Below are 11,643 nucleotides of genomic sequence, written 5' to 3'. Positions count from 1 at the left end.
TTAAGTGGGATTTTATGAGTTATTCTGTGCTAGGGGACGGGCAGCAGATGCTATTGTATGGTTTACTAGGTTATTTTTAACACATCCCTGTCACAGAACAATCCAACCCACAGTATAAAAAGATGAAGGAAAACCTAATCGAAAATAAATTGTAATGTAATGTAAAACATTACAGGCAAATCGGGTCTGCTGTCTTGACAAACATCTTAAAATTTTGACTAAATTCAGAAAGATACCTCTTTGTGCGATCGACAAATATCTACTAAAATTCAGACTAAATTCGTAAAGATAACTCTCTGTGCAACAAATTTTCTCATCACTAAACATTTTAAACATACTCTGCCTTAAACGTGACCTTCTAATAGGATAGTAGGATTGGCCATAGATTGGCATCATTTTCATCAAGACCACGATCAGTGAGGAGTTGAATTAGTAGTTCCCAGCCTATGTGCAGTACATGGACCATTTCCAATGGCATCTTTCGTCTGTAGGTCGCCATACGACAAGGAGCCTCCTCTTGGGTTTCCTCTACCCATGCGCGCATTCCACCACTGTCCATGGTTTCCTCCGTTTCTGCCTGAGAAACCGGAGGGACCATTTATACATTTCAATCCATCATGATGCCAACCTGCCCAGAGTCTCCCACTGTTCCCACAGGACAGATCCATTGCACTGTACCCATACGTCTTGTTATTCTATGGTGCAGTCTTCATCCCATATTGCCAGCACTGGCTGAGCAGACACATCGATATCATAGGCTAGAATTCCTCTCCTACTGAGTATCTACACACAAATGGGGGCGTTTCCCCTCTCTCCCCCGACAGTTTCCTATAGGAGACGGTCCTATCCATTTCTACCTCAGAAGAGGAAAAGGCTAGGGACCTTTTTCCCGTGTAGACAGCTGGACAAAACGAAGAAGAAGAGATTGAAGCAATGGCTAGAAAGCTTGGCTGGACACGTCCGTCTGTCTGTGTTGTCTTGTCTGTCATATGTAGTATTCCTTCATGTTGTCCCTGACTGAGTTGTGGAGGTGGAGCTCTGTCCGGTAGGCAGCCTCCAGACTGTGTCTGTGTTCCTTCTCCTTGATGCCGGCGCTCCTCTGGGCCTGCTGCTGCTGGTACAGGAAGCGGGTCATCGCTGCCAGCACACACAGACTGATGAAGACCACCGCTGTCACCACACCTGAGGAAGAGCAAGGGCCAGCTGTAACAGTGGATCATAGAGGAGACACTTCTCTGACAATTATTCCAATGATCTATAAAATACATCCTCGGCGTAGCCGATTTGTATGTACAGTATATTTACCTCAAGTTAAATTGAAATAGTACTTTGTAATAATTTCACTTCCTTTAGCAAACCAGCTCTTCCACTCAGAAAGTTACAGTATTTGGTTTGTTCTTGATCCCCCTCAACAGTTAATCCATTATCCCCATAGCATACTGTACAATCATAAATTACCAAAAGTCAATTAAGACCTTTTACTTTACAGTGCAAATAACGTGCCTCCTCTGTAATTACTTTGGACGTTTCTGTCTCCAGTGCTGGAAGGGCCTAAATTGTGGCATGTTATCCTGTCCTGACAGACACACATTATTCCAGGAAAATGTTGGAGGAGAGAGCGAGAGGCAGAGATAGCGGCGACTCATTTCACAGGAGACTGACTTTGGCAATTGAGCACTTTAACAACACTGGATCACAGAACTCACCTCCAATTACTGCAGAGTTGCTTTGTGAAGCATTTCTTAATGGCTCCTTGCCTCTGTCAATAGTCTCTGAATGATCCGGTGGCAGATTGTTTGGGGGGACACAGGGGTGACATCACAAGAAACGGATTAGATCATCAATCTCATAGGTTCGCTACTGGGGGGGGGGGGGGGGGGGGTTGGATGAAAAAACGAATAAAAACAACGATACAGATTGTTATTGTTATTTTGAGATTAAATTCCATCTCTGCAGATTCGGTGTTTACAGTGTGTTGAGAGTGTGTCAAAGATTCAAACAACAACTTCAAACTTTGAAACATCAAGCCATTTACAACCACTAAATTCAACAATGCGGTGCCTATAAAAGTGAATTACTACATATACAGTATCTCAAGTACATTATGCAGTCAGAGGTGGAAAAGGGTACTGAAATATAATACTCAAGTAGAAATTATGTAACTTAAGTAAGAGCTGAGTAAAGTTAAAGTAAGATGGGCACAAAATGTGTATAATAGACTTGAGTACTTCTCAGTAACTAGAAGTCCAAGTTAAATGACATATCTCATTATACTCTGTACTCTTGAACAAAAATAAAACATACTCAAGTTGAAGTAAAGGTACTGTACAGGCTTTTGGAAAATACTCCAAAAGCATGTTAACCCTCCAAAACTACTCAATTACAGTCACTAGAATAAATCGAATTAGTTGCATTCTACCTCTGTATGCAGTATTGCAGAATACTTACCTGAGAGTTTTGAGTCTGCCAGTATGCCACAGTTTGACTCGACTAGCTGGCCACGGACACTGACCAATGAGCTGCCTCGATTCAGTAGCGCTGCCTTCAAGGGAGCCACGTGATTAAACTGGACTGATGATAGACACCCGATGAAGCCTTTGAAACCTGCTTGTCTCACCTCGTCATCAACATCATTTATCCCTGAAAAACAATTCAAACAAATAAAGGAAAATTCCACCATAGGCTTTAATAGTAACTCTAGAGATAGAGGGAGACCCACAATGATGAACAAAAAACAAGCAACGAAAAACCAAACTACAAATAATACTTTGCAGATGTATGCCTCCACCAACCAGTAGCTAGCGGGCCTAAGAGTAGGATACAAAAATAGATGAATGAAATCAGATGTATGCCTCCACCAACCAGTATCTAGCGGGCCTAAGAGTAGGAGGCAAATATAGACCAATTAAAATCGGATCTCCCTGCGAGCCTCTATGACAAACAGTTCACGAGATACAAAAGGGGTCTGGCTTAAGTGTAGGGGCAGGGCCTAAGCATGGGGGCGTGGTTAACCTAGACCAATGAAAGTATTAGTCTGTACTGAGTTCATTGACACCTCACATACGTCTCTACCATGGTTCATGAGATATGCAAGGGGGTGTGGCTTATTCATATGGGTGGGGCTTACACATGGGGGCATGGTCAATGTAGACCAATGAAAGTAGTAGTCTGTACTGAGTACAATTGTCTGTACAATTGTGCCATATTTGAAGAAATTCCCTCATGGCGTTCCTGAGATATTGCGTTCAAGAGAGCATCGGACGGACACGAGGTCACAGTGACCTTGGCCTTTGACCTTTGACCACGGAAATATGTTCAGTTCATCGTTGAATCCAAGCGGATGTTTGTGCCAAATATGAAGGCATTCCTGAGATATTGCGTTCAGAAGAATGGATGGACGGACGGACATACATACATACATACATACATACGTACATACATACGTACATACATACATACATACATACATACATACATACATACATACATACATACATACATACATACATACATACATACATACATACATACATACATACATACATACATACATACATACATACATACATACATACATACATACATACATACATACATACATACATACATACATACATACATACATACATACATACATACATACATACATACATACATACATACGGACGAACAGATGGACAACCCAAAAACATAATTCCTCCAGCCACTTAACCTCTTAACAGGTGGGTAGACAATTTTAAGTATGTATAAATATAAATATACAAGTATACCATACATTATCACATGTTAAACGGAACCCCATTGCCTATACTAGTCTAGGCTCTGTTACCCATACAGTACGACTGCCTGAACTGCCTATACTTGCCTATACTCAATTTATACCTGCCTACTCCCTTCTCTGTCTACAACTGCCTTACGCTGTAATCATAACTACTGTAAATACTCTAATATTGGACGGGTCTTGTCTTTACCTCAGCTGCAAAGAGCACCAGGGCCCTCATTTATCAACAATTCTTAGAAAGTGTTCTATTTTCGTACTTATGCCCAGAATTTAGAATGTGTGTACGCACAGAAATATTGGGATTTATCAACCGTGCGTACACAGGTCTGTGTTGATAAATACCATTTGTTCTTACCGTCAATGCTCGTGCATGATTATCCATATATGGTAATGAAGCATGAATTTCAAACATGAATAATGGACTGACCCGAGCGAACTCTGACAAACTCCACGAGCGAGATTGTTCACTGAGGCGCTGCCGAACCAAGAAGACACAACCCGTGTTATGGGATAAATAAAAGGCTGGCGGACTTGTACACGGTGATGTCAGATATCAACGACTCCCTAAGACCATTGCTGCAATTCTGCCTGGACAGCTCAAAATACTAATAAAGACTGTTTGTTAACCACTGTTTGGCGTTGGTGTGTCATTCTAACCATGCTGGAATATGAATGCCTTTATCAGTTTTGTTCGATTGGCTACCGGGTATAATATGATTTGTACTAGAGGCATACAATCTATTTTGTTGTCGGTATTAGGTAGCCTATATGAATTACATATAATAGCAGCCATAGCCTACATTATGGAACAGTAACTTGCGCATATATAATATATCATATCATATTCCTATTATGTCTCCCAGGAATCGTGGGGCTCTGGGGAATAAAGTTTGGGAACCCCTGCTATAGCCATTATCCTTTATAATGTTATAGGCTATTTTATTTACAGTTTACTCTATCAGCCTACCCAGCATGTAATACGTTCTTTGTTAGAACTCAACTCGTTATTGTTTTGCGCATGGATTGCAGAAGTGCGGGAACGTTTTGATTTATGTTTGGAAGGCTTTGACATTGTGGGACGGGGTGGGTGGAGTTTCGAAGTTATGTAAGCAGAATACAAGTCATATCACCCACACGATATATGCTACCTGTATCCAGAGAATGTATGCTTTTCATTCATTTAAGACACATTTATTGCAAGGGTTTTGTAATACACATAAACTCAACAAATAACCTCTGTTCCTGTTGCAATGCGTTTTTAATTCTTTCTTATACAGTAGGAAGGGGGAAGAACACTATATTGTGCATGTTCATATGACTTGTATTCTGCTTACACCTTCGGGGTTCCACTTGTTTCGTTTGGCAGTGGCAAAGCCTTTTGAATGTGGTCGGGGGTTCCCGTGTTTCTGCGGTCTGTGCGCAAAATAATAACGGGTTGAGTTAAGTGGAGCGCAGTCAGTACACCCCGTATATTCCGATAACTAGGGATGTCCGATATTATCGGCCGACCGATATTATCGGCCGATATCGGCAGTAAAATGTGAGATCGGAAAATATCGGTATCGGTTTAAAAAAAATAAAAAACAATAACAATATTTGTTATATATATATCCAGTGAAATTATTAGTTACCTGAAATTATTCAGTTTTTTGGACGGGGAAACCCTGCATATATCGGTATCGGTTGATATCGGTATCGGAAATTAAGAGTTGGACAATATCGGAATATCGGTATCGGTAAAAAAGCCAATATCGAGCATCCCTACCGATAACGCTATATATAAACCATGCTGCATTCATTCGGAGAGAAATACCTATTATTCCAAATGCTATTTATAGGGTTTTGACCATAATTACACTACTGTTGCTATTTTACAATGAACTATAATGAATTACGGGCCATACAGAACATGCCAGTGTTGAAACTAATGCACGGAAGCTTATTTCTGTGATGTGGTGGATTAACGTAATTCACACACTGAAGTTGGAACTGTCTATAGGTTGCGGTGTCCGGGACGATTTAGCGTGTGGTACCTTCTCAACTCTACCTCAGTCGAATCGAGTTGCATTGATACAGTAACATGCAGTAGCTTTAGCTAACGCTATCATAGCCATCATGATCTGTAATGTCAACTGGACAATGCCAGCCCCGCCTGCCAACGCCATATAGATAGCGAACGTTAACCAACGTTTGCAAACGAAGCCAACGTCATCCAGCCGACACCACAGATCTGGCTATGACAACGTTAGCTAACGCTAATGCTAACGCGAGGGAAACGTTAATGTAGTCAGTGTAGAGAGAGGCAGCACTTAATTTGCATTGGCAAGAGTTTATCTCATTCTATATCACAGCACGAACATTTTTTAAAACTTCTTTTTGCGACCTTGGAAGCCGACCTGTATTTGTCTGCATGTATCAAACCCCCGGCCATTATAGGGTGGAATAAACAGCCAGTGTCTATACAAAGTATTGAGTCAGTTAGACATTTTAAACAGGGTTTGATGAAAATGGCTTAGTCACTCAGGATAAAGAAAGATATATGAGGTGTGCTGTTGACTTTGTGTTTGTTTTGTTTTATTGCATTTTTCTATTCATATTTATATGAAAGGGGGGGGGCAGGGGGTGTGATTACTCAGCCCTTGTGTGGGTGAATGTAACAAGTTCCTAACTTTTTCTTTACCCTATTATTTCATGCACACTTTATTCATTGTTTTAAATTATTATTTTCTTTTATGTTATTTTGTTTGTTTTGAATTTTATGCAAATTTACAATGCATGAGGGTCATCCTTTTGTGTTAAATGGCTGCTTAAACAAAAAAATGGGGATGAATAGTTCAAGTGTAAAGTTCAACACACTACTGTGTTAGTAATCATTACTATGTAATGTTACAGTTAGTAAATTGGTATGCCCATCTGCTATTTTTTTGTTGGGCTTTTTTTTTTATAAAAACATTTTACAATGCAGTTTGCACATCTTAGTTACTCATTGTGGCAATAAATAAACATACATTTGTTGGCATAAAGCAAGCATTTGTCGACTCTCATGTTGATTAAAACTTAAAAAATATCAGCTTAAGGTCATTTAGAACAGATACAAAATATGCGATTAATCGCGAGTTAACTATGGACAATCATGCGATTAATCAGATTAAATATTTTAATCAATTGACAGCCTTAGTTTCAATCCTCGACGGTTTAAAATTATAATGTGATGGCTGTACATTTTGTGTACCAGTATTGTATGTGATTTTAGATTGTCCAATACATTCAATCAATCAATCAGTCTTTATACCTCTATCACTGTACATAATAATAACACTGTGCTTACATTTGATTAGCATTGTTACTCAGTAATACTCTTTTTATATAGTCCAGTTTGTGCATTGTATATTGCTATTGTACTACTGTTACATTTGCACTCTGGTTAGATGCCAACATATTTCCGTTGTACTGTACTTGTGTTTGGTAATGACAAAACATTTTAATCCAATTTAATCTAATCTAAAATATGCTTTCTACTTGTAAGGTAATGAATATTTAAAGTCTCCAATTATGAATCAGAAAGGGAAGAATAAAAAACATGATATATGCCGTATATGCTCGAATCTGTAATGCTGTGAAACAACGACCCCTAGGCAAAAGAGCCCTGCTTTTGTTTACATTATTTTGTTTTGGTCTGATGTGAGTTGGTGTTGAGTGGTTATAGGGGAGGGGTTAATATTGCTGGTCACACCTCAGGCTCTGCCAAGAGAGATCTGGAAGAATGGTAAATGGTAAATGTCTGCATTTATATAGCGCTTTTATCCAAAGCGCTTTACAATTTGTTCCTCACATTTGACCCATTCACTCACACATTCACACACAGACAGCAGAGGCAACCATGCAAGGTGCCAACCTGCTCATCAAGAGCACTTAGGGGTTAAGTGTCTTGCTCAAGGACACTTCGACAACACTGCACAGGAGGAGCGGGAATCGAACCAGGAACCTCTAGATTACCAGACGACTGCTCTACCTCGCGAGCCACTGTCGCCCCCCGGAAGAATTCACATTATAATAAGTTACTAAACTCCAACCCACACATCAGACCCAAAAAAATGCAATACCAAGCAGGGCTCTCTCTTAGAGGTTGACGGTATTACAGATTCTACCTTTAAAAATATTGGGGGGTTGCAAACAGTTTTTAGGGGTCACAAGTCAAAAAATTACATACTGTATTAGTCTGCCTCAAGTCTGTCTGAAACAAAACTACTTCAGAAGCATCACTTCATAAAGTGGTTCTGGGAAAAAGTATGACGCTTGTGTTCATCTCTTTGATGAGTTATACGGACCAAAACAAACAGTATGGCTGTGTGACTTCTTTTAATGTTTTTTTTTTTACAAAAATGGACTACTATGGCTTCTGGATATGAGCTATAATCTGCTGTTGGCTGGGTGGATCATACTTGTAAGTGGAAGAAATGCATTGTAGGTTTTGGTCTTTTCATGGGCTATGTTGACAATAAGAAAATAAATTACATTTTTACATGTATCCTTTAAGAGGGCTTGTCTCATTATTGAATTCAGCTGGAGATGAACACACAATTCAAGCATTACTATGAATAAAGCCCTAGCTGCATGGGTTGTATATAAATCTCATTTGTATTCCATAGTACTCCCTCAAGTCTGTGCGAGATACACATCTCATTGAGCCACTTCTGTCAGACATAATTCCCATACTTGTTGATTTCAATGACTTAGGCTCTAATTATAGCAAATGTATGGAAATTAAATTAGGCATCATTCTATGCATTTGTCTAAATTCTACTTGTCATTTGTTGAAATTAATCATGGCGACAGCTATCGCAGTGCATGGCGATGGCACTCAGCTTAAAGCAAGTGAATGAGATTCATCACAGATATAAATAGCCTCCAGGCAGATGTTATTTCAAGATGTGGCAAGGAACGGACCAGATGAGATGAAACTAAGATACATTTGTGTCTGGGCCTGGGCCAATCGCCTCCTTGGAATTGTATCGTTACTTCATGTGATGTTATCCGTATAGCTGCAAAAAAATCCTTTGATTTTGAGGTCAATACTCAACTGCGTTTTATTTTTCTAAAGTATTTGTTGTCTAATTGGTATGGATTCTATAATTATCATCATTTTCCCCATTGGGGTAATTTAAAGGGAGTAACATGCCCCCAAAAGTTATAGATCATCACCACTGTGTTTATCAGAGGTCTTTTTTTGGAAGGACCCAGCATTCATTATGACTTAATAGATCCCTAGGAGACTTAACCCAGCAAAGATGGTAAATGTCTTCCCTTTGATCCTTTGGAGAACACATTGTAAGCAATGGGGGTTGTTGTGTTGTACTTGAGCCAAATTAGCACACTATGTGGCTCAAAGAGAGAGAGAGCTGGGGAATTGTAGGCCTGGACGGAGGGAACAGTGCGTCCTAAATAATAGCCTTGATTTATTTATTTGTTATTTTTGGCATATACAGTGTATTCTGGTTTTGATTTGGTGTATAACCTCTCGTGACTTTGTGTAATATACTTGTGAGTTGAAGAATCTTTATCTCTATCTTATGGGCACTTGTTTGCTCTTTTGGGTGTTGTGTTTTGATGGATGACAACGAGTGCTTTTACCATTGACCATTTCAAAATAATCAAAACGCAAAACATATTAACCATGAAATCATCTTAGTAGGCTACAACCGGTAGATCTCTGGCACCTTGGTGCTAAAATGAAAAGCATTGCTTTGATATGCAGATTATGTTGTCAATTAGCATAGATTTGCTCATTCCCTGAGCTATTGTGAGTCTCTGTGTTCAGCAAATGAGGCATGATTTACTTAAAGGTTTCATTTAGCTTCTGATTAAAATTATATGTGGAGTGTAGTACTTTCCAGATTTTGGTGCATATGATACTGTATGGGTAAAATAGTCCGATAACAAGAACCAAGAGTGAGGGTTTTCCACCTGCTTGTCAGTTTTTACAGCAGATACCAAGCATACAGTAATGAATATATTGGGCAAACGTAGTGCCGTAAAACATTGAAATGATGTTTTATGATTATTACCTATGATGATAAAGTAATTTACCCCTCCCTCAGCTTAAACTGATCTGAAATGCGTTAACAAAAACGTTGTCTTCATCAAAGTCTTACAACCGTGCCCTGTCATCTTCATCGTAAAGTGTGAAAAACCTTGGGTGCAGCTGTGCTACATTTCATCATTTCAAAGTACATCAACCAAAATGTCCCCTTCATCTCTTACAGGGCCTCACCTGTGACTTTGCCCAAAGTCAGCGATTTGATTGAGATTAACTCGGCGTCAGATGACAGGCTGTACCTGAGGTTCATGTCCTTGTCAATCTAGATGAGCGAGAGAGCGGAAACACACAGGTAAAAGGCTGTGAAGAACACTTTCAAACACATCACACTGTCTGGTCAGGCGGTTAGCTTACTAACATCCATTTTAGTGCATGTGTCAGACTGGGCTGTTTTGTCATCTACGAACCTAATGTGTTCTTGCCCTTCCCATCGGGCTTGAGCTGGGATAGACCTATAGAACACATCCCTGATCCCTATTGGCTGTTAAAGAGTAACTAAACACATGGTCATTTTGCTGCCGTAGTGGTTGCTATTTTCACCCTGCTGCACACTCTCTAAGAACATCTTAGAATATGAATAGGTTGAAATTAGGCAAATTCTAAAAAAATTTTAACATTAACATTCACATTTACGTATTATTATTAAATTGAAGCAGGAGTGAAACGCTTACAATTAGGCATTGAGCAGGGGCTTTGTAACATGTATTGGCTTGTATTGCAGGCACATTTGTCCAAAACCACTGATGCGTTTTAAGTTGACCTCATACCACTAATGTCTATTTATTTATTTGAATGGGAGATTGGTATTCAAATGTATGTATTTGTATTAGGGCTGTCAGTTTATCGCGTTAATTAGATTAATTAATTACACAGCAAATTATCGCGTTGTGAAAATGAACGCAAAATGTATTTAAAAAATAAATGTTTTCTTTTTTTTATCTCATTAATTCCATAAGAACGTAGAAAATAAGACTTCTTTTTAAAAAGGTCCATTTGCATGTTCTTGGTATCTGATTCTAGGGACATCTATGGATCTCAGGGAATGTATTCCCAGTGTCAGAAATACTGTGTCTGTTACTAGGCTTGGGTAAATTGTAATGAACCAAATGAGAATATCAATTAAATTATTTTTATTCTTTTTTTATCTTTGACTGTGAATAAACACCATGCTAAAATTGACTAGACCTGAAAAATCTAAGCAAATGAATAAAGGGAAGATGATTAAACAGAAGGTTTTGTTGATACAGTACTGAATACTGCCATCCGGACACATGCAATTTGAAATATGATTATAGAATATCAGGCCTAAAATGGTTATGCGATTAAAATGCGATTAATTAGATTAATTAATTACAAATTCTGTAATTAATTAGATTCATTTTTTTAATCGCCTGACAGCACTAATTTGTATAGATGCAAAGCATCTCTAGGACCGGCAATGTCACCAAGTCGCTCCATCATTAATTCATTCATTCACTCACTCATTCCTTCAGTCAGTAATTCACTCATACTTAGACGTTCTGGCCTCTAGTGGTGTCCCGCAAGCAGTGTTCAGGGGTTCTCAAACTTTTTATACCACAACCCCATTTTATTTAGGATTTTTTTTGGCGACCCCACACTTAATGTATCACGTCATTTCAAAGTGGAATTAAGGAATATCAAGTTGTTGAACTTGATCATGCATATTTATTAGAATTATATTTTTTATTACAGCACTATGTTATCAATACACATTTATAAAACAAGGCATATTTAGCCAATTTTG

The 11,643-nt window shown here is 38.8% G+C and overlaps 1 protein-coding gene across 1 annotated transcript in view; it reads right to left on the bottom strand.

Annotated features, from left to right (window-relative positions):
* Positions 1 to 985: 985 nt before the first annotated feature.
* Positions 986 to 11,643, bottom strand: part of LOC311227880 (contactin-associated protein-like 5) — a gene marked incomplete at both ends in the record, with an annotated part of 428,878 nt that continues 418,220 nt past the window's right edge. Inside the window, 4 exons of the mRNA XM_084313722.1 lie at positions 986 to 1,182; positions 1,707 to 1,772; positions 2,449 to 2,640; positions 10,053 to 10,140. Coding sequence (XP_084169848.1) covers positions 986 to 1,182; positions 1,707 to 1,772; positions 2,449 to 2,640; positions 10,053 to 10,140 — 543 coding nt within the window. The remainder of the gene's footprint in view (positions 1,183 to 1,706; positions 1,773 to 2,448; positions 2,641 to 10,052; positions 10,141 to 11,643) is intronic.

Source organism: Notolepis coatsorum (assembly GCF_963971535.1).
Source record: "Notolepis coatsorum genome assembly, chromosome: 5".
NCBI lineage: Eukaryota > Metazoa > Chordata > Actinopteri > Aulopiformes > Paralepididae > Notolepis > Notolepis coatsorum.
Note: the sequence above shows the minus strand (reverse complement) of the source record. Positions and strands in the feature narration are given on the sequence as shown.